This window comes from Pinus tabuliformis, chromosome Q (assembly GCF_031772625.1).
Source record: "Pinus tabuliformis cultivar Carrire ecotype Pingquan chromosome Q, CPIR1, whole genome shotgun sequence".
In the NCBI taxonomy this organism is placed as follows: Eukaryota; Viridiplantae; Streptophyta; class Pinopsida; order Pinales; family Pinaceae; genus Pinus; species Pinus tabuliformis.
Window position 1 is genome coordinate 693,945,071 of NC_142296.1, and position 25,131 is coordinate 693,970,201.

Below are 25,131 nucleotides of genomic sequence, written 5' to 3' on the forward strand. Positions count from 1 at the left end.
TGTGAGCATCTGTGAGGATTGTATTGAGAGTTGGCTAGCTGTGAGAGCTAAGGCTTTGTATAATTCCTATGTATTTCTACCATGTATGAAAATACAATAGTGTGGGGTTTTTATCTAAGGATTTACCCAAAGTATTTTCATGTGTATTGTGCCATTGATTCTTCTTTTTCTGGTTATATTGTTCAGCTCGATCTTTAAGATTCCACAAATTGATAGTAGAAGTAGGTTATAATATTTTGCTTTGATTTATATTGCATTATTGGGTTAACATATCACAGATTTTATAAATGGTATCAGAGCTGTGAAAAATGTACTGAGAAGAGAATTCAAAGTTTGAAGTTCAGGGTTGCAGGTGCAAATCGAATTCATATCATACTTCAAGGTTGGCCAATGACATTCTATGGCTTGAGACTCAAGTATACCTTGGAAGGTAGCTCGAATTACATAGCATGGAAAGATAGAATGGAGGCTGTATTAGAAGACAATGGCTTGAAGGAATTCATTGATCAAGAAATCCTAAAGCCAACTTCAACTAATGCACAAGAGTTAACTGAGTGGAAGAAGTGTGTGGAGAAGGCAAGACAGATCATCCTTGAGGGAGTTCGAGACCATATTGTCTCAAGTCTCCATGGGAAGGATACTCCATTTTCAGTGTGGAAGACATTGAAGGACCTCTACCAGAACAGTAGTGACCAGAGGAAATTGGCCCTTAAGGATAAGCTTCGAAGAATCAAGATGGAGAAGTGCGATACTATTTCCACATATATGAATGAGCTCACCACCTGCAGAGATGAGCTTGGAAGTGTGGGAATAACTACTGCCAATGATGATATGGTGAGCCTCGCTCTCCTTGGCCTTCCAAAGAGTTGGAATAGCTACCAAGACTTTGTGAATGGAAGGGAGAAACTACCAGATTGGGTATGACTGTGGTCGGATATTATGCAAGAGTAGATCAGGGGGAGCACACAAGATGGTTCTTCATTAAAGAATGATGGTGAAGAAAACCTGGCCATAGAAAGTAAGGCAAGGAAAGGGAAGGGGAAGGCTTCCCATTTCAAATCGAATTCTTCTCATGGAGGGAAGAAGGGTGATATGTCTAAAGTAAGATGCTTTAATTGTCACAAGATGGGACATTATGCGACTAATTTCCCATCGAAGAAGTCCAAGAAGTGATCTTCAAAAGGATCGGAAGGTGAGGCATTAGACTCTCAGTTTGAAATGGACTTTACCCTCATCGCATGCATGGTGTCATTGATGGTGGGTTGTGTCTGGTATCTTGAAAGTGGAGCCTCATTCCACATGGATGATGATAAAAATTTATTCACTGCCTTGGAGGAGAAATACCTCAAGATGTGCATAGAGATGGGTGATGATGGAAGGTATAATGTTTTAGGAGTGGGAACGGTTGCCTTTTAGAGGGAGTATGGAGCTCCTCTCACCTTGACAGATGTGATGTATGTGCCTGGACTGAAGAAGAACTTGGTATCGGTCGCGATGTTGGAGGACAAAGGCTACTAGGTTGTCTTTAGTAAGGGAAAGGCTTTCCTAAGAAACATAGCCACGGGTCAGACCAAGAGGATAGGGATTTGGGTGAAGAATATATATAAACTAGAGGTAGATGATTGTGCAGCATTGAGTACGAAAGTAGAATTGGTGCAAAGCCAAGACATTGGCGAGTTGTGGCACAGGCAGTTGGGCCATTTTCATCATGGGGCTTTGAAGATAACGTAGCAGGTATCTACAAGACTTCCCAAAGGTAAAATTGAGCAAGTTGACGCATGCAAAGGTTGTACCTTGGGAAGGTACACCAAGTCTTCCTTTCATGATCAAGACAATCGAGCAGAGGCTATCTTAGAGCAAGTTCATACTGATTTATGTGGATCTTTCTCAATGACATCCACAACGAGGAAAAGGTATTATGTGATTTTCATTGATGACTATTCTTGTAAATGATGGATTTATTTCATGCAGAAGAAGGATCAAACTTTCACAAAGTTTTATGAGTTCAAAGCTTTGGTCGAGAAAGAGTTAGGGAAGAAGATCAAGGCCTTGAGAAGCGACAATGGTGGAGAATATGTCTCTCAAGAGTTTAAGGACTTCTGTGCAGCGGAAGGAATTAAATGAGAGTTGACAGCACCTCATAACCCACAGCAGAATGGGGTGGCCGAGAGGAAGAACACTACTATTGAGGGGAAACACAGGAAATGCTGCATGAACAAGGCCTACCACTTCACTTGTGGGCTGAGGTATGCAACACAATGATCTGTTTGTAGAGTAGATGCCCGCATTGCATCCTTGGGATGAAGACACCGGAGGATTCTTTCTCTGGTAAGAGACTAGATGTGGGTCACTTCAGGATCTTTGGCTCATCGGTATATTTCCATGTGACAAAGGATGCATGGAAGAAGCTTGAGCTGACAACAGAGTTGGGGATATTTGTGGGGTACACTGATACACCTCACAACTATCGGGTGTACTTGCCTACCAGTTGGAGGACAGTGGTTTGCAGAGATCTCAAGTTTGATGAGCAGAAGGCCATGCGAGTTTCCCTTGAGAAGGAGCTCCAACTACAGGCTGTGGAGGAACTATTGGTTCGTAAGGAGGAGGAGCCTTAGACTGATGCGGAGCAGCCACATGCAGAGGTTCCAGGAGTGGAGACATCCACTCAAGAAGAGTCCTCCAGAGATGGACGAAAGCGCACAAGAGAAGCTGAAAAATTGTTGGAGGATGTGTTAGAGAATGTGGGAGCACCATCTTCTCAGTGCAGATAGAGGAGGTCACTTGAGAGGTACACTAGATACATGGCCCTTGCTGGGGAATGTGTTGAGACCGAGCCATCTTCCTTTGAGGAAGTAGTGCAATAACCGATTTGGGTTGATGCTATGGCAGAGGAGTATGACTCCATAGTTCGTAACAGTGTTTGGGATGTGGTTCTGACACTGGAGAACAAGTCAGTTGTGAGTTCCTGTTGGCTTTACAAGGTAAAGCAAGTTGTTGATGGTAGTGTGGAGAAACATAAAGCAATATTTGTTTCCTGTGGCTTTTCATAGGTCAAGGGGATCATGTTGCTGCAGTATATTTTGACAGAGGAGCAAGATGCTGACATTTTGACAAAGGCATTGTCAAAGTGTAAATTCAAGTTCCATAGAGACTAGATCAGGGTGACAGATAATCCATTTCTTGTTGAGAGGGAGTGTTGAAATATGACAATAAGAATATTCCAATTTAATTTTTCCTTGAATTAAATTGTGAATTAAAATCGAATTTAGTCTTAATAGCTACTTGGAAATAATTAAATAATTTATTTTAAATTTATTATTTGGAGAAATTCAAGTTAGAAGTCTTTCTGAAGTCATGCAAGATTTATCCCTTAAATTAAGGAGATAAGATTGAGTTATATTTGAGTCGTAATTAGTTAACTTAGCTTACTGAGTTAAGTCCAGTTAAATTAGTTCCAAACTGTTTGAGGAACTAATAGTGAGTTAACAATCAGTTGATGTATTAATGCACTCAACTAGTGCTACTCTAGGTAACTGAAGATTCCCTCATCAAAAACTCATGCATGTCTATTATGAGAAAGACCCAGTTGAGATAAATGTTCAAGGACAATGTACTATTAGTTGCATGTAGTCAAGGATTCATCCTTGAGGATTGCGCAGTTTTGAAGGCTTGATTTTCCACTTGGTAATAGGCTAATCATCCACAAGGAACAACGCAAGGAAATAAGAGCTTGGAGGGCAGAGAAGAAGGCTAAAGAGAAGCCAAGATTTCCTATGAGCATCTATGAGGATTGTACTGAGAGCTGGCTAGCTGTGAGAGCTAAGGCTTTGTATATTTCCTATGTATTTCCACCATGTATGATAATACAATAGTGTGAGTGTTTTATCTGAGGATTTCCCCAAAGTATTTTCATGTGTATTATGTCATTGATTCTTCTTCTTCTAGTTATATTGTTCAGCTCAATCTTGAAGCTTTCGCAAATTGATAGTAGAAGTAGGTTGTAGTATTCTTCTTTGATCTATATTGCATTATCGGGTTAACCTATCACAGATTTTCTACACGTGTGTGTTACTTACAACAACATTGTAACCAAAGGTAAATTATATAAGACACTCAAGGATCCTCTGTCCTCATTTTCCTTTAAGAATTCATACTTATAACCATATACATGAACATCTAATTTCATATTTTGGTAAGAAACATTAACTACACATCCATATGCATTAATTCCATTATATCTAATTAAATTCACATTATATATTAAATTGCAAAGGAAAATATTTGACCAATTTAAAATATGCCAACAACTAATGAAGGATGAGCCATTTTCCACCCAACCGTAGGCTTAGTTATTTGCTTAGCTCTTTCATAGTTTCCCAACCCCCAAGCTAGACTATGATACCATTAGGAATAAATTTTCACTCATATATAAGGGATGGAAACTGAATGCCACTTTCCTTTATAATGAAAATCAACAAAGTGTTTGTTCATTTAACAGTTTGAGTTATGAGCCTCCAAAAAGTCACACATGGTTTCTTAGCTAGCTTGCACAATGTAAGAGTGTTCCTTCACTAACCTAGTAGTCCCTTAATGACCTCCCCTATGAGTTCCTTTATTCATACCCAACAAGCACCCAAAAACACATATTTATTTTATACCCTAGGTTAGGAACACTTTAACAACAAAGGATGGAAACATGAAGGCCACTCTCCTTCATAAACATAAGTTAACATTGTGTTTTCCTTTAACCCTTTGAGCTATGAGATTGCATAAGTCTATAGGTTGTTTCACAATCGGATAGCATAACATAAGGGAGTCCCTTCACCAACCTAGTAATTCTTTAGTAACCACCCTTCTCAATGCCTCCATTCTTTCCCAACAAACACAAAAAAAACTCTCTTTCATAGTCTAGTTAAGGACAATTCTACTTGGTTTTCTTAGTGGAAAAATGGAACTAATAGTCCCTTATTGTTATATAACTAACCAAAATTTTTCTTGTATATTTTCCGTGTAAATGTTTAGCCCCAAACCCATTGATTTTCATCCGTTACTTGCTGCTCATGAATGGAATACATTCTTCCATCTTTAGCATGAGATTTTCTGGGTCAAATCAACAATTTCATGGGCTAAATCAGAAATTTTGAGATGGGTATTTTCCCATACATCAAAGGGACATTTTTATGCAATTCCCCACTACTCATAATTATGGGGATTAGTAGTTCAATTTCCACTTCCCTCACTAATTGACTCCTAAGAAATTGGAAAGAAATGGATTTTTAATTGAGCTCAAAAATACAATTTTGGGTAACGGTTATTTCAGTAGGAAAAAATTCCACCCTTCCCCCTCATGAGTTCCATCTCATGGTATAATTATCAATACATGTGCTCATCCCTTCATTTAGATATTGAATTTTTTCTTATTAAAGATAAAATCCATACATATCATTTTTCAGTTTAACCAATTCCACATATACATGTAGATATGCTCATCCTTACATGAATAATTACATATCATCACATGGATCAAAATTTGGGTGTTACAATCTCCTCTCCCCTAAAGGGACATTTTTCTTGGTTCTCACACAATGACTAGTGTTTTCTTTCTTGCAAAACACCATTCTAGGTGCTCTTGTTCATTGTAACAACAAATATAATGCCTCTTTAGTTGCATCCAAACCATTACCATTTTCATATCAACAATACTCTTCATGTTCTTCACATTTGTTTCTTCAACAATGTCATTTATTTTTCACTACGTGGATACCTTTAGACCTCTGGCATTTCAACATATACCTACATTAGACATCAAACAAACATCTATGTTATAACCATTTGATACACCTATTATATTATCCATAAGACTTTTCAACTCCATAATGCAATGTGCATTTCAAAATAAGTATGAAATTTCAAATTAATACTTATTTATATGGTTGTCCTTTGCTTCACTCGCTTTTGCTGGAAACAAGTTCAACTTAATGTTTTCATAGAATCACCTAAGACACTTATGATAGCAATGAGCATGTGAGATTGACATTATAAAATAGATTCATTCATGTTTTTTTATTCCTTGTAGTCATTTACCCTCTAGGCTCAAGCATCCCAGTACCTGCTAAACTTGTCTTTTTCTATAATTGTGAGTTATTCTTCTAACTAGTTGAATATATTTTTTTTTTGTAATTGTTGATGGTATTTTATCATTTCTCACCCCAACAATATTTTTAGAGGCCACTGGTTGTACCCTATAGTGTCATAATGCCTAAATGTCTTGTTTCCACTTATGTTGTGTGTTCTACTAATGTTGCATCTACCATTGTTTTCTCTAAAACCATTGTGACTATATTATGGATTTTAGTTATGGTTCCACCAATGGATTTTGTTCCTCACTTTACTCCTATCTAACAAGTCCAATATCTGATATTTCTCCATATATCCTTGATTAGATGAAAAGTCAATGAAATTGTTTCTTGTAGATATATATTTCATTGTAGGTATTAGAAATGTTCACTAATTTATTGCTAGTAACCTTTATAAGAAAGGATTGTAGAGAGGCTTGGGCTAAATAGGAGGAAAATTTCCACAACACTTTTTTCCTCTGCAGTGAGTTTTTTCACATTGGATAATAATTTTATTTTGTACATTTATTGATATTTAAAATTGTGAAAAATAACTTATAAAAGTGGTTTCATTTTCAGGCTCCAAAAATGTGAAAAAATATCCTCAATGCAAGAAACCTTGAACTTCCTTAAACACAATGTGTTAAGAATAGAATGGAATAGTACAATTTATTATTGCAAGAAGAATCTTTCCCCTCTATAGTTCCTTATCACATTATCAAGCATCTTTGAGCAAACAAAAGTTTTTGATGTCATATGTTGTATCCATGAAATCCTTCATCATCACAACATTCAAACTCCTCATCTCCCACCTCATATCGTGTGTTCGAAAATATGTGAGGGTGGGGTGTATTACACCATGAGAACATTTGTTCTCTTGTGATATACCATCCTATTCATTGCAAAGTATTGAATTCATCCCCAAGACTTGAAGTCTCTATAGGTATTGCATGAAGTTCATTTCATGTGGTACTCTTTGTATTGCATGAAAACAAACTTCATGTGATAAGCCCAAATCTGCATAGTTTTTTCCTTAAAATATTTTCAATTTTTTTCTAAGTTTTCCCCAACACCAAAACACTCCATTGAAGCTTCTTTAAATTATACAAAGGGATGAGTCTTAATTCCTTTAGTTCCATTCTTACAAAACTTTGGTTGTAAAAAATACATAATGGGGATTCTACACTCAAGGAATATATCTATACTCCAAGGAATTGAGTTTATAAGTTTAGATAGGGATACTCCTTAATGGGTTGGCTTAGGAGTCAAGGGTTTAAAGGCCCTAGATTTGAAGCCCCATATTAACATAACATCATTTCAGAGGCCCTAGATTTTAAGCCCCATCTTAGCATAACATCTAGTATTCATTTCTAGGAAGGTGTAAGGATAAAATATCTTATTAGGCTAAGAGTATTAGTGAATTCGGACTATATAATATAATACACGTAGAAGTATGGTAGGGATTACTATGGTAGTGTGAAATTCCTTATCTTGAGGTTTCAAGCATGCAAACCCAATATCCCACATATCTTATACACCAACCATTAAACTAATATAATAGTTTGCACCAAGCCATTATTATAGAATACTTCCTAATTAAGGGTACATATAGGTAAACACAGTTTTACATTGGATTCATCACAACAAGGATATGTACATGCCATTCAATGTAAGGTCCCTCTCCACATTCTAAACTCATACCACAATATTTCATTGGTCAAACAAAATGACAACATACATTCATTGTATATGCTTGCTATAACTTACTACTAATTACTTAAATGGTAAAAAAACAGCCTATAGAATTATGATTACTACAACCACAACATTATTATTAGTTCACATTAATTCATACCAAAGTATAGATTTTACACTACATCTAATATCTAGTACATCTGGTCATGCATACCTTTGTTGGCATGAAAACACATACAACAAGAGGAAAGATTTAACACATATTTGAAATTGATGCTAATCTAGCTAACTAACTAAAAGAGATTGATTCTCTGCCCAAACATAGGTTCTACTACTCTTCATCTTTCTAAGACTAGTCATGTCCTTCGTAGATCATGATAGCTCAAAGGTCAATTTGGGCAAAGACAACCTCTCAAGGAATAAGCTCACTAGGTAAACTCCTCTCCAGTTTTGAAGAACCCAACAAAGTGGTAGCAAATCCTTGCGTTGGCTATGTATGGCACAAGAGTGAGGTCTCTTCATTGCTATAGAGTTCCTCTAGCAACTCATTGTTAGTGTCTTGTTGTGCACCAGAAAAGGCCCTAATTTCGATGCTCATTACTTCTGCACTTACAATGAGTTTCCCTCTCAATTTTAGGGTAAAAACCAAGGTTCCATAGTCATATTATGCATGCATGGACTTAGCTTGTGAGTGATTTCACTATTATCTACATGGAATCTCTACTGTTAACTGATCCCATGGATCTATGTCCCTTCCCTATCATGTGATATTCTCTTGCCCCCAACGCATTTTGGGTCATCCACTATTTCTAATGGAAGCATTTGCATCATTCCATGCATATAATACTGTGAGTACTCTCTTAACTACTACCCAAGGCTTAATAACCAATGAGAGGAGATACTTCAATGAACAACTACTACCCAAGGCTTAATAACTAATGAGAGGAGATACTTCAATGAACAACTACTACCCAAGGCTTAATAACCAATGAGAGGAGATATTTCAATCAAAATTTTTCAAATTTAGTGATATAGACAAGAGTAAAAAATAAGTAAGACATTTCAAATTCAAATATCAAGACAAAAAATGATTGGTGGTTAGAAATTATTTAAAAGAATAACTTCTAGAGCCCCTTCACTATTCTCCTCATAATATTATAGTTCCTATAAAAACTAGTAGCTAAGTTCATTATTTGATATCTTTAATAATTAAAATATATATATACATTAATAATGATATATCAAAATCTGCTTAATACGCCAATGAGCTATTTTCATGGAAATAGCTCAACATAATTAATTCATTATCAAAATCTACTTAACACACTAATGAGCTATTTTCATCAAAATAGCTCAACATAATTAATTACTACTTGTAAGAGAATCATAAAATAAGAAATGAGAACTTGAAACTCTCTCAAATATCCCGAATCATTACTTATGTCATCAGTCATAATAAAACACATCAACCATCGGTATCATCTCCAGTTCCTTAACATATACTTAGAGTCCAAGACTTAGGTTATGCTAGCCCTTATCCCGAATCATTACTTAGGTTATGCTAGCCCTTAAACACCTCTATACTCGCTATCGTGGACCGATACTCGTGAAGAAGAGACCCGCCTCCCTGGCTCATAGGGTCCATCTCGAGCTCCAACGAAACAAAGATTCCTCTAAACGAAGCTTGTGTCAAGGCCTGGTTGTCTGCAATGTGACTCTGTATACTTGATATTTACAAAGCTACTTCCCTGGGGATCGTTGCATATTTCATGGAAGTTGGCCCCTGGGTTCTTAAAACTATTTCTAGATATGGATCTGCTATTTTGATGGTGCCTCCTCCGGTGGGCATTGCTGTTGTGGAGTGTTTCTTCTACTGAACCCCTCTGTTTAATATAGATTTCACTGGTCCGGTTGTTTAGGTGACGATTGTGGGGAAGAATTGTTAGCATTATGGGGAGCCCTCTAATGTTTTAAGTGGCCTGGCTTATATAAAATCCTGGCTGTTGAGGATTTTCTCTAAGTAATGTTTTAAGTGGCCTGGCTTAGATAAAATCCTGGTTGTTGGGGATTTTCTCTAAGCGATCTACTGGTTTCCGGTGATGTTTTAGTGGTCCCTTCTCTTTGCAACTGACAACTGGATGTAGATGATCAAGAAGTTAAACATCATTCATTGAGGTCTCCTTTCAACATATCTACATAGAGCAGAACTGCAATGCCGATATTCTAAGGGTGGATTGTCTCTACCTCCTATGTACATGTTCTTCTTCGAGGTGCTAGACAATGGATCGATCTATGGACAGGGGAATTTCGAAATCTAATCTCTGCTACCTTGTATTTTTTGCTTTTTTCATGTGATACTGTGGTACAATTCTCCTTTCTGCAGATCATCCCTTCTGATTTACATATTTTGTAGTCTCTCCTATGTATTGTCATCATATGTTTTCCACTCTGGGAGGCAGGGGTTTTTGTCTGCACAGGGAATCATGTAGCGTTCCAGAGTAGCTGTTGGACATCAGTGCAGAATATAGCTTAGATAATGACCGAAGTATATGTACAACATTCTCTTAATATATTAAGGTTCTGTTTTTTATTTTGGAAAAAATACATAATATTTACAAAACTTACCAACTTATGCAACACTTGGTTATATATCTGCTACATACATTTGAAAGATCTGATATGCAATATACATTATGGTTAATGAAATACATATACGTTATGGTTAATGAAAATAAGGCGCCATTCGAGTATCACAAAGCCAACTATGATGTATTTCATTTTATATTAAAATGTATAGAGATTTGGCATTTCTTCCATTCATGCAAAGAGTTTTTTGCAAATGATACAGCACTACAAATTGATAACTTTCTTGATTACGGCACAACAAGCATTGGTCATCTCAGGATTTAAATACAACTCAGACGAATGCTAACTAAATTATCAATTTATTATCTATCACATACTCACACTCAGAACACAAAACGAACGACAGTCTCAGGCCAAATTACAAGAAAAACAGATATGCACCACATATTCACACTCTGAATATGAAAAGTGAGGACAAATTACAAAGCATTACTTTTATTATGGTTATGACAAGGGCTCTGATCTCTGTGTGCAGTCGATTCTCTCTCACTTAATAGAAAGATCCTTGACCTTGGACTCCACCTTACTCATTGGGATGGTAATATTCAGCACTCCTTTCTTGAATTCTGCCCCGATTTTGCCCGTCTCGCGGTTCTGAGAAAGATCCTTAACCTTGGACTCCACCTTGACCCTGGGGATGGTGATATTCAGCACACCGTTCTTCAATTCCGTCTTGATCTTGTTCGTCTCATAGTTTTCAGGCAACATCAGGCGAGTATTGTAGGTGCTGTAAAATGACCACAAGTCCTTTTCCTTCTTTTCTTGCTCTTCGATCACCAGAAAACGGTGGTCCACCACACACACCTTCACATCCTCCTTGGAAAGTCCGGGCAAGTCGAATCTCATTTTCAGTTCATTCTCGTTTTCCATGATGCACCACGGGGTTCGAACCGACAACGCGTCCTGCTCCAACATATCAATCATCTGCTCCATGGTTCTTATGGGCAAAATTAGGTCCGCAATACCTGCAATATTAGCACAAAAATGTTAGTGGCTCATAAAATAATAGAAATCTAATCAAGATTTTGTTAAATTTAGCTGATTTTTTTAGAAATTTAATACCTGCAATATTAGCACAAAAATGTTACTAATTAATAGAAATTTAATCAAGATTTCGTTAAATTTAGCTGAATTGTTTAGAAATTTAAATTACATTCTTAAAATATCAAAATTTTAGATGGGTTAAATTCATTTTCACCATGAAAACAAAATTCAAATCTGTATCACCAAATTTAACGATGGGTACACAGTCAACTAAATTGTACCACTAACAAAAACACACTCAGCCTGTTGAGCTGGAATTAGGGTTAGCTTACCAAATGGCGAAATCACCGTCGTCGGCTTCTGGTCAGTGTAATTCTTGCTTGCAGTATTTTCCACAGCCATGGGCTTTTCGTCAACCTCGGATTTGCTTGTAGTATCTCCCATAACCAGGAGGTTCAGGTTACCCTCCATTTTGCTTGTAGTATTCTGGTCAGACTTGGTTTTGTTTGTAATATCTCTCACAGCCACAGGCTTTTGATCAGCCCCGATTTTGCTTGCAGAATCTGCCACAACCTCGCGCTTCTGATCAGCCCGGGTCCTGCCTGCAGTGCTCTGGTCAGCCTCGGTTTTACTTGTAATATCTGCAACAGCTCCGAGCTTCTGGTCAGCCTCGGTTTTACTGGTAATATCTGCAACAGCTCCGAGCTTCTGGTCAGCCTCGGTTTTGCTTGCAGTATTCTCCTGAAATTTCGCAGGCCGAGTCTTCTGGTCAGCCTCGGTTTTGATTATAGTATTGTCCTGCAATTTGGCCATGTTTTCAGGGCCGGTTTGTGATCTGACAACAAAACCATTTGTACGCCACCGATAAGCAGAAGTCAACCCTACATTGCACTGCAGCCGTTTGGCAAAGGGAAAGAAAGTGACAGCATTAATAGTAGTACTGGTGTTAAATCCAAGCTTCCAACGAGCAGTGATTCCATTTATAGCCGATATTGGAATTGCACGGGTAGAAGCAATTGCAGGCATGTTAGACATAGAGCAAGCCATTCTTTAGCCAGCAGAACCTGCGAACTTGCAGAATTGGAAAATAAATTATAGCTTATGAAGCATATGTGAGAAGAGAGGCTGCAGCAAATGCATAAAGGCTTTAGTCTGAAGTTAGCAAGAACATAAAGCCGTGAAAGAACAGTGATCTGAGTAGACTGATATTACGGTAAAGTGTAAATGATATCCAAAGATTCGTTTCTCAAAAGAATAAACAAGAACGATAGGAGAAAATGAAAGTTTAAAATGAAATCCAAATATTCCCTTTCGAATAGATCACAATGATGTGGTAAGATGAATGTTACAGAAAGAAAAAGTTTTGAAGGATATAATTTTGATTATAACTATTACTTTTTAAAATTTAAGTCTTTTATATTACAATAATCAATTTACTAAAAATTTTGGAAAACACATTTTTAGATGATTGTAAACCATGTAAACCATGTCGGTTTTTGATTATAACTATTACTTAAAATGAAAGTTTAAAATGAAATCCAAATATTCCATTTCTTAAAAGAATAGATCACAATGATGTGGTAAGATGAATGTTACAGAAAGAAAAAGTTTTGAATGATATGGTTTTGATTATAACTATTACTTTTTAGAATTTAAGTTTTTTATATTACAATAATCAATTTACTAAAAGTTTTGTGGAAAACACATTTTTAGATGATGGTAAACCATGTTGGTTTTGATTATAACTATTATTTTTTTGAATTTAACTCTTCCATATTACAATAATCAATTTACTAAAAGTTTTGGAAAACAAATTTTTGGATGATTGTAGACTATGTTATTTGTTTACTCAAGAAAAATGGCTAGTAATAAATTTATTAAAAAGTTGATTAAGGAAATGTTGGATTTTTTATAATTATAAATTAAGCTAACAATTTTTTTTTCACATATATATTTTTAGTAATCATTGAAAATGTTTTTTCTTTTTTATTAATTTTATAAAAAGAAATATTATTTAAAAATATTATTACAATTAATATATATATATATAAAAGTATTAATAGAAATCAATATAAAAAATATCATTTCATTTTAAATATCTTATTTTTTTTTACATAACTCTATTGTAATAATTTCAATTATATCCTATGATGTTAAAAGACAAGACATTACATAAGATTCACATGACTATATTTTCAATAATTACTTTTTTATTAAATTATCATCGAAATTTTCATATATTTTATCTGATCTTACTCTATTAATTACATTTATATCATATGATATTAAAAAACAAGACATATATCATATGATATTAAAAGACAAGACATTATCTAGGATTTACTTATTTATATTTTTAATAATTACTTTTAAATTAGATTATGCTTTTTCAACGGAAAAGAACATTAAAACTTGGAATATATTACCTTTAATGTTTACATATGTTGAAATTAATGTAGAATATATGTATTAAAATTAATGTAAAATGCATATATTACATTTAATGTTTAAATATGTTGAAATTAACGTAGAATATATGTATTAAAAATAATGTAAAATTCATTTTTATCAATAATTTATGTAAACTATATAGTATAATATGTGTTAGGTGTGTTCGGTTATTAATAAAAAAATATTACATTAGTCATTTTAGGTGGTCTCAACATGTTTAATGGGAAACCATATAATTTTCTCTATGTGTCTATAGAGTAGCAAATTTAAGATTGAAACAATTACATTTCTGAAAGTTTTATTAGAGATTATACATATATATCAGAACAAGAGGTCCCAAAAAATGTAACCGAATAGATAAGTCAAAAGAATTGATAGGTTTTAGGTTTTCACCACTAGATTTGGGTGGCGTCAGTGACCTTGTGAGGCATGGGATGTGCTATTCGATCATGACTAAAAAATAGTCTATTTTCTCCATATGAAAATGCATGTTGCATAGTTCCCACTTCAGATCTGCCATGTGAGTAAAAAACCTTACTGGTCAACTTGTCATTCCATGAGGATCCTACCCATAAGAGTCTTGATTTTCCAATTTAGGCATCAAGCCTACATACATTGTTTTCGTTGACCTTGAGTGTGCCCCAGATCTATAACCAATTGCCCAAATTCTTTCAATAACTCAGAGTCTTACAATGCATGTTGGTCCCTAGTATTCATACTTTCCAAATGGAGTAACTCGGTCTTGATATCCTTTAGAATTATCGATTGGAACAAACTAGTAGTCTCATTAACCATATGTTGGGTTTGATTATGGTGTTGAGGTTCACGACCTTCTCATTGCCTCTGTGACATCTCATTGTTTGACTAGGCATAATTCTTGAGCAACAAAAGTAAATTCCTAAGAAAAATCAAACCCCACTATGTTTCACAAAGGCAACGAGAAGGTCATCAAATGTTACGCAACCCTAGTAGTGAGAAATTGTTAGTTGAAAAGGGACACCAAGATAAAACCCACAATGAATATCTTTATAATTTCCTTCAGGCTTAAAATAGGAGCGAGAAGAACTTCCCGGGACCCACACATAAAATCCCAAATATTGAGATGGCTCTTGAAATATATTGGGCCCCTAATAGGCACCTAAAGGGGAATAAACTATAAAGAAAAAGCATAGAGATACTATCCACAATGATTTGGGATAGAACCTTTGCTAAAAATCTGCAACGGTTCACAATGGGTGTGATAACTATGGGGATAACCACCATAATATTTTCCACGTTAAACACCTAACTGATACCTAGTTACAAAGGATAATGCCAAACATAATCTACTTACCAATCACTCCAGGTGATATATTTCCAATGGGGGTGGCCAAATTACCAAGAGTGCATACTATTGCCTAATAGAATCCCACAACCAGACTCCAAACCGATCCCAAAGTTAAGGAAAATGGGATTAAAATTCCCCCATATAAATTTGACTCAACTCACAAACAATATAGAATTAAATGATACAACCAGATAACCATATATTAACTAGATGAGTTTGACTTATAATGCCAAACACTCTTTGGTAAAGTTGATAATTAAGAGATCAAAAAGATATTTTCCACCAAGATAGTTGGAGAATTAGCCGAAAGAGAGGTAAACACAATTTCTAAAGAGATGTCATGCCAATTCTCTTCCATGCTATAACTGCAGGTCCCCACTACAGTCTGTTGATGACAAAGATGTATTAATGATTTGAGGGGGCTTTCCTGAGTTTATAATTAGTATTAGTGTAGTCTATAGTCATTCTTCACTCACACACACTCTCTTCTACAGCTCTCACCCTCCCTTATCAGTCACATCAAAGCACCATGTCTAGGTAGCTAAATTCCTTGATAGGGAGAGGAACTTGTAAAACCCCAAAAGGATTGATGAGAAAAATCCTTCTGATAATCACTTATAGCCCACTAAAAACCCTCCAAGAAGTTTGAAGAACTTCAACATTTACATGTGAAGTATTACATGAGGTATCCATGCCACCCATCGCTTTTAATGCAGGTCATCAAGATCATTGTGAGATAAAGACCTAGGCCACTCACTTTGCCCATTCTCACCCCATTAGGGAATTTATTTTATAAATATTTAAATAAATAAAATAAAATTATTAAACTTAATGTAATGGGAAAAGGTGCTTATAAGGGAACTGAAAATGTGTACAATTTTTTTTCTAATTAGCCTCAAACCTTTCTATAGCAACATAAAAATTCCACATAATGAAATATGTATATGTTCTATAAATACGTAAACCTCTAAAATAATGAAATATGTACATGTTCTATAAATATTTACCTTTTTTTTTAGGTATAAGAAGAAGATGATGATGATGATGATGATGATGATGATGATGACGATGATGATGATGATGATGATGATGATGATGATAATTTATTTTATATTTCATAGCATAATTTAGAAAAATTATATATTTTAAAGTAGTAAAATATTGAATTTGGAGAAAATTACTCCTTAAACAATAATACTATTAAAGTTTACTAAGGTATATACACTTTATTTCATTTTGGGTTTCAATTTTCAACGTGGACCTAAACTAAAGTTGTATATTATTCTCCTTATGTTTTATTTGAATTGGATCATTATATTGTTTTTCATTCATCTTGATAAATTTGGAGTGGAAAAAGTCGAGGAATCAACTCACAAGACCGTTTTTACCAGTGGGACACAATTTGGCTAAACGTAGTCTGAAAAATTTTGGGAGCATTTTGAGGCATCAAACGACAATTTTTTTTTGGGGTAAAACTTTTCTTCTTTAATGCAACACCACTTCATATTATTTTACACACATATATCTTTCCAATAGTGCAAGAAGCGCATCAATTGGAGTTTGTATGCCAAAGTTATGCCACTCAAAAGTTGACCTTCCTGTTTTCACACCTATAGTTCAGGAGGATGTCGTGTCAACCCCCATTATTCATGGAAAAGGGGCTAGCCACATGTTTTTGATATAAAAGACTCTAGGAGGGTCTATATTGTAACTCTAGTTAAGAGTTGATGTAGTCAAAATTAACCACTAGTAGTCTATGGGGTTTTATTATAACCAGGCCACTAGGAGGAAGAGGCATTCCATTCTTTCGAGAGAATTTTGTTCCATAGCTGAGCATAGATAGCTAGGAGAGATAGGAGGTAGAGAACACAAAGAATACATGTGCATTGTATCAGCCCATGGGCCACATGCATTACCTCTTTATACCTGCAGCCATATTTTGAGACAAAGAAAGAGAGTGAAGCGACCTCACCTTCCAACTAGGTTCTCTCCTCAAAGGGTTTCCTAGAGAGAATATCTTGTGTCTTTTGTGTGTGTGTGAGCTTATTTTGTCATTCTCTACTTTTTTGAATAATTTCCATTCACATGCATGCACTAAGAACAATTAAATCTACAAATCTTGAAGTTTAATAAAACTGTAATAATGTAAAATTTCAATATTTTAATATAATAATATTATATCTGTTGTGACGAACTATCCAATGGAATATCCACAATAGTTTACATATCATTTTCTATTAGAGAAGGTTTCTTTGGATATTTTGTGGATATTGCAGGGATCTAGATCTGCGGGGTCGAAAATTGTAAAACACTATGTTAATTTTTCGTAGGGCTATATTGTTCTTTGATTTGATAATTGTATTTCTTCATTAACACATTAAATTCACCCCATAACATCATAAAATTATTCATATTTACATCATTATTCAGTAGCATATGCAATTATGTAGAAAGAGAAATATCATCATCATCAATGCAATGGAACATAAAGAAACAATAGAAGAAAAGAATTCACACATAGAGACACCAGGATTGGTCAAAGACCAGGGAAAAATCCATTATGGGGAAAACCCTTGCAAGTTCTTCTTCTTATTAGATCATCATCAAATAATTTAGCAAAAGAGAGTAAAATCATCCATATCTTCATCTATGCAACTAACCAACTAAATAACTACAACATTCTTGAAATGAACCCAATAATGTATATACTCAAAACTCTGATTTTGAAGAATATAATGAATTGTAACTATATTTAATCAACTTTAGAACCCTACAATCATTGAGAAAAATATTTAGAAGGCTAAGATTTCATATTTTAGATCACAGTCATAGGGAGGAGGTGTCATGCGAGCGACTATAGTTGTTTCAATCACTCCCTTAAGCTTGGCATGTGAGCGACTCAGGTGAGATCTGGATTGTGGAAACCCTAAGCTCCCTATTGAATAGATGGAAAGATGTCCATGCGATTGGAAGGTTCAAGTCGCATGAATTATCTTTTATGTGTGTGACTACAATTAAATCCTTCCTGTGCCCAAACCCTAAATCAAAGATGTGAGTTCTGAACCCTGGAATTTCACCTCAAAGCGAACCCAATCCTCCGAGGACAAGCCTCAAACCTGTGGGAGCCAAAAAAAAATATCAGAGTGTCTCATCATTGTGTCCAAATGAGGTAGAGGGAACTTGTATTTAGAGCCTTTCAAGGTGGTCCACTTTGCTTTAGGGCTGATCCTATCAAATGTGCACATGTTGGCTTTTCTTCATAAGTAAATTTTCTCTTTTCCGATTTGAGTGATATTTAGGTCAATTTTTCTCCTCTCGAAAAGAGAAATTAAATGGAGTTGTTATCTCTATCAAGTGAGTTGTAAAAACTGGAATTTGATTGCAGTTGCATATTTTAACACTCCCTCTCAGCTAGGGAAAATTCCACCTGCATCATGTTATGTGTATCTTATCATCAAAGCAGATCCAACCTCAAGTATCTCATCATCACATATCATCATTGATCATATCAATTCCTCTCTTTCTCATTCCTTCTTATCTCTTGATTGTCCCTGCTCATATGTTGAATATTCTCGAATCTAAAAGAAGAAGAATCTGTCATTAGAGGGAAACCTAAGCTACCACCCTCTATTCATTGAGATACTACCTAGAATATTTTCCAATAGGACACTACCCAGAATCTCTATCAATGGGTTACTATCTAGAATCTTTGTCAGTAGGCTTCTACCTGGAATCTGTGTCAATAGGCTACTACCCGAAAATATTGGCGGGGAGTCAGATCTATGACTTGCAACATCATCAGAGAGAACATCATTAGGGAGAACATCTCAACCTTGAACCACATCAGGGAGCTCAATATCAACCCATAATATCATGGGGGAGCTACTACTACAACCCCATGTCAAGAAATATGTGATGTAGGGGAGCTACTACTCAACCCATTCTATTTCCTACCGATCTTCCCAACAATGACCCCTAAAATTCACGTGGTAGAACACCTGCATCATAATACAGCTTGGATGATATCCCTGAATTACCAAGAGGTAAGGATCACACACCTCCAGGCCTCCTCAACCCATTGGCCAAACAGGGAGGGACAATCCCAACAAACCTTGCTTGTGGGTATGATGCCAACTGGGGTATACTCTACAAAGAACAAGATAGGGTGAGATACTACTCCAAACCTATGTGTAAGAGATAGGTGCTACCCTATTGTCCAAAGTTCTCTCAACCCCAAAAACCCTTTATGTCAATTCTAGACCCTGGGAGCTCAGACAGGGGAGGAAGAGCTAGATTAGTGTTCTCGATCAATTCGGTTCTCTCTAGATTAGAAACATATCATCATGCTCATATCTGGTAATCATCATGTATCAATAGAAATTTCCCCCTATTCATATAGAACATCAAATCAAATATCATATTAGAACATAAATAATCATATATATCACAAAAGGGATACCATATTTGTCCTCGCTCTCAAGGAAGTGCTAATCATAGGTTTGAGCTTGTCTCATACAACAACATTGTCTCAATATATGAAGGTATCTCATTCTCATCTATATGTAGGATTCTCTTCCAATCGATTACCACATTTTTTCATCATAATGTATCCATGTCATATCGAGATCCTGCTCAGATGGCTCTCCAATGAGTTTCTTCATCCTGCCACATGGCTAGTCATGCTAGTAACATCGTACTCAACCTCAATCGTGTTATGGACCTATCATCCAAGATATCATGACATGTCTTATACTAAGGCAACATCCAAATTTTCTTATCTCATTAATAACGATCCTAATCATCATCAGTACATCGAGGTGGTCACATATCACAAGAGGATCAACCCATGCAAGTAATTTTAAGGATGCTAGGCAACAATTCAATGCAAATGAAGTGGCTCAATCATGAGTCGACTGTTGGGTGTGGAGCTTGATTATCTTCTATATTCAAAGGTATCGCCACATTGGACCCCAGTTCGAAATGGGGCGGCAACGCTGCCCATAAAATATTCGCTACAGGGGGGGTCCAGGGGGGGGGCGGCTGCGACCTTTGGGAGCCCCCCCTGGCGGGGGGTTTCGGGGGCAGCGCCCCCGAAGCTAAAAACAGCTGTAAAATTGCCTTGTAAAAGTATAGTAATTTCTAGTCAATCTGGGCCGTTCATTAGGCGGATGATCTGATGGTAGAACTTATGTTTAGTTTAGGGTTTTTTTCGCCCTAGAAGGCAACCCCTCTCTTTGTATGAGGGAATTGTATTTGAGGCTGTTTGATAGATGTGTATTGTGTGAGCGAGAAACAGAGAGGTGAGACTGTGAGAGAAAACAGAGGATATTACAACGGATTTGCTGTAGGTTGTGTCTCGTCATTTTGCTGGATAATAGAAAGGAAGGACTCGCTGTTCGGGGTGGACGTAACCCAAACTGGGTGAACCACGTATATCTGTGTCTCTCTTGTTTTGTGCGTTTTCTGTGTTTATATTTCTGCAATATTTTATGTGTTCCATTGCTCCGTAATATATAATTTTCTAACAACTCGTATCAGAGCCGAAGGTCTATTTGGCTGATAAACTCGCAGGAAAGAAGGGTTCTTGGTTCGAGTGGGAGCAATGGCAGAAGATGGTAAGTTTAGGGTTGAGAAATTTAACGGCCAAAACTTCTCGCTTTGGAAGATGCAGATGGAAGATTATCTGTATCAGAAAGATCTATACCTACCATTGGGCGGAAAAACAAAGATGCCGAAGGGTATGAAAGACGAAGAATGGAACCTTCTCGATAGAAAGGCACTCGGAACATTACGGCTGTGCCTTGCTGCGTCAGTCGCCTTCAACATTTCAAAGGAAACCATGACAGAGGGTTTGATGCAGATGTTGTCGAAACTATATGAAAAACCCTCAGCCTCAAACAAGGTATTTCTTATGAAACGACTATTTAATATGAATATGTCGGAAGGTGGATCTGTTGCAAACCATTTAAATGATTTTAATACAGTTACAAGTCAGTTAAGTTCTGTAGGGGTAAACTTTGATGATGAAGTTAGAGCTCTGTTATTCTTGTGCTCATTACCAGAAAGTTGGAATGGTTTGGTAATGGCCATTAGTAACTCCGTTTCTGGATCTAGTACTTTAAAGTTTGATGATGTTGTCGGTGCTATCCTTAGCGAGGAAATGCGATGGAAAACCTCCGGTGAGACATCAGGAAATGCTTTGAGTGCAGAGTCTAGAGGAAGAAAAATGGAAGGAGGAAAGAGCTCAGGATATCGTAGTAAATCAAGGAAAGGCAGATCCAAGTCTAGATCGAGGATAGTGTGCTGGAAATGTGGAAAGAAAGGACACCTAAAGAAAGACTGTAGATCTCGAAAGGGAAAAGAAGGAGATGCACAACAAGAAAACAATCACGAAGCAAATGTGACAGGTGAGGTGTTACAAGATGCTTTGATTCTTTCTTTCGAAAATATCACTGATTCCTGGGTGGTAGATTCAGGGGCCTCATTCCATGCCACACCTGATAAGAAATACTTTCATGACTATGTTCAAGGAGATTTTGGACAAGTTCGTTTGGGTGATGATAAACCCTGTAAAATTGTTGGAATGGGTAAGGTTCTTGTAAAATAGCAGAATGGAAACCAATGGCTATTAAAGGAGATAAGGCATGTTCCAGATCTAAAGAAAAATCTGATTTCAATAGGGCAGTTAGGCGGTGAAGGTTGTGTGACAACTTTCACAGATAAAGCTTGGAAGGTCACCAAAGGAGCCCTGGTAATAGCAAAAGGCGAAAAGGTTGGTACATTGTATTTATGCAATGGTATTTCTAACTCTGTTAATGCTTTAACTTCCAAAGGAGCAGATGGAGCATTATGGCATCATAGGCTCAGACACATGAGTGAAAAGGGGATGAATATTCTTCACTCAAGGAATTTGTTGCCGGGTTTGAAGAATGTTGATTTGGACTTCTGTGAGAATTGCGTTTATGGAAAATAGAAGAGAGTCAGATTTCTCAGAGTTGGGAAAGAAAAGAAGAATGAAAAATTAGAGCTTGTGCATACAGATGTATGGGGACCTGCTCAGGTATCATCTCTCGGTGGATCTCGTTATTATGTCACTTTTATTGATGATGCAACTAGAAAAACTTGGATTTATTGTATTAAGAATAAATCTGATGTATTTGATACTTTCAAGAAATGGAAAGCTTTGGTTGAGATTGAGACAGGAAAGAAATTGAAGTGTCTTAGATCAGACAATGGAGGTGAATATTGTAGCAAAGAGTTTGATAGGTACTGTTAAGAGCATGGAATTCGCAGAGAGAAGACAGTTCCAAGAACACCACAAGAAAATGGTGTGTCAGAAAGGATGAACAGAACAATCATGGAGCGTGCAAGGTGCATGAGATTGCATGCAGGATTTCCTTTACAGTTTTGGGCAGATGCTGTAGATACTGCTGTTTATCTAATAAACAGAGGGCCTTCAATTTCCTTGGATGGTGGTGTTCCAGAGGAAGCATGGACAGGTAAAAAAGGTAAACTACTCTTTTTTGAAGCCTTTTGGTTGTGAGGCCTTTGTCCATATTGATAAAGAAAATAGAACAAAGCTTGAGGCAAAGTCAAATAAATGTACCTTTATTGGATATGGTGTTAATGATTTTGGTTATCGCTTATATGATTACGAAAATCACAAAATCATTAGGAGTAGAGATGTAATATTCAATGAAAAGGTCTTGTATAAGAATCAGTTGCAGGAAAAGAAACAGGAAAAGGAAAACAAGGAATACGCAGCTCTTGATGAAATGACTGAAAAAGGAAAGGTGCCTGAAAATAATAATAATCAACAACCACAACAACAACAACCACCACAACAACAACAAGCACCCCAAACACCTGAAAGTGGTGTTAGAAGATCTACCAGGATAAGTAGACCCCCTAAATGATACTCTCCTTCATTATATTATTTATTGTTGACTGATTCCGGTGAACCCGAATGTTATGAAGAAGCAATGCAGGTTGAAAGCAGGAAGAAGTGGGAGGTAGCCATGGAAGAAGAGATGGACTCCTTAATGCATAACCAGACTTGGGATTTAGTTAGGTTGCCTGTAGGAAAAACTACATTGAAGAATAAATGGGTTTACAGGCTGAAGGAAGAAGATGGAGGAAAACATAGGTATAAAGCTAGACTTGTGGTGAAGGGGCTTGCACAGAAGAAAGGTATTGATTTTGATGAAATATTTTCTCCTGTTGTTAAAATGACTTCAATCAAAACTATTTTAAGTCTTGTAGCAGCTGAAGATTTGCATCTTGAACAATTAGATGTAAAGACAACCTTTCTCCATGGGGATTTGGAGGAAGAGATATATATGCAGCAGCCACAAGGATATGTGGTGAAAGGGAAGGAGAAACTAGTGTGCAGGTTGAAGAAGAGCTTGTATGGCTTAAAATAGGCTCCAAGGCAGTGGTATCTAAAATTTGACAAGTTTATGTCTGAACAAGGTTATACTAGATGTCACTCTGATCATTGTGTTTATTTGAAAAAGCAAAATGATGGTAGCTATATTATATTGTTATTGTATGTAGATGACATGCTTGTTGCAGGATCTAACATGCAGGAAATAAATGTGCTCAAAAAAAATTTGGCAAATTCATTTGCAATGAAGGATTTGGGAGCTACAAAACAAATCCTTGGTATGAGAATAACTAGAGACAGGAAAAATCATAAATTAACATTGTCTCAGAATGACTATATAGAAAAGGTGTTGAAAAGATTTAACATGCACAATGCAAAACCAATTAGTACACCTTTTGCTAGCCATTTCAAACTTAGCAAGGAAATGTGCCCAAAGACCCAAGAAGACATGGATTATATGTCTAAAGTTCCATATGCATCAGCAATTGGAAGCTTAATGTATGCAATGGTCTGCACAAGGCTTGATATTGCACATGCAGTGGGAGTTGTAAGCAGGTACATGAACAATCCAGGAAAGGAACATTGTATGGCAGTGAAATGGATTCTCAGATATTTGAAAGGTACCACAAATCAAGCATTATGCTTTGGTGGTTCAAACATCTCCCTACAAGGATATGTTGATGCAGATATGGCAGGTGACAGAGAAACAGGAGGAGCACTGCAGGATATGTATTTACAGTTGGAGGAACAGCTGTCAGTTGGGTTTCAAAAATCCAAAGTGTTGTTGCACTTTCAACAACAGAAGCAGAGTATGTTGCTGCTACAGAGGCTAGTAAAGAAATGATTTGGTTACAAAGGTTTATGGGTGAATTAGGTAAGGAGCATGATATGGGCACGTTATACAGTGGTAGCCAAAGTGCCATTCATCTTGCAAAGAACTCAGCATTTCATTCCAGGACTAAACACATATAGCTCAAGTACCATTTCATACGATCAGTGTTGGAAGATGGAGAGTTGAAGCTGGAAAAGATACACACTAGCCAGAATCCTGCAGATATGCTAACAAAAGTTGTAACCAGGGAGAAACTGAGAATATGCTCAGTTTCAATTGGTCTTCAAGGATGACGATGAAGATGAGAAACAGCCGGGTCCAAAGAGGAGTCATTGTCTAGCAAATGGAGCAGCGGTGGAGTTGCTACAATCAGTCTCCAAGTGGGAGTTTGTTGGGTGTGGAGCCTGATTATCTTCTATATTCAAAGGTATCGCCACATTGGACCCCAGCCCGTAAAATATTCGCTGTAGGGGGGGTCCAGGGGGGGGGCGGCTGCGACCTTTGGGAGTCCCCCCCTGGCGGGGGGTTTCGGGGGCAGCGCCCCCAAAGCTAAAAACAGCTGTAAAATTGCCTTGTAAAAGTATAGTAATTTCTAGTCAATCTGGGCCGTTCATTAGGCGGATGATCCGACGGTAGAACTTATGTTTAGTTTTGGGTTTTTTGCCCTAGAAGGCAACCCCTCTCTTTGTATGAG

The 25,131-nt window shown here is 36.6% G+C and overlaps 1 protein-coding gene across 1 annotated transcript; it reads right to left on the bottom strand.

Annotated features, from left to right (window-relative positions):
• Positions 1 to 10,559: 10,559 nt before the first annotated feature.
• LOC149221435 (uncharacterized) lies at positions 10,560 to 12,609 on the bottom strand. The gene is made up of 2 exons (XM_089382978.1): positions 11,774 to 12,609; positions 10,560 to 11,422 (listed from the first exon to the last, which is right to left on the bottom strand). The coding sequence occupies exons 1-2, from the start codon at positions 12,486 to 12,488 to the stop codon at positions 10,944 to 10,946; spliced, it is 1,194 nt and encodes a 397-aa protein (XP_089239104.1). The 5' UTR covers positions 12,489 to 12,609; the 3' UTR covers positions 10,560 to 10,943.
• Positions 12,610 to 25,131: the final 12,522 nt, after the last annotated feature.

Bases quoted from the DNA above. Each gene is read 5' to 3' on its own strand.
- LOC149221435 (XM_089382978.1), bottom strand. From the start codon at position 12,488: ATGGCTTGCTCTATGTCTAACATGCCTGCAATTGCTTCTACCCGTGCA. The intron at 11,423-11,773 runs GTAAGCTAACCC...CTAATATTGCAG, and splicing joins GACGGTGATTTCGCCATTTG to GTATTGCGGACCTAATTTTG.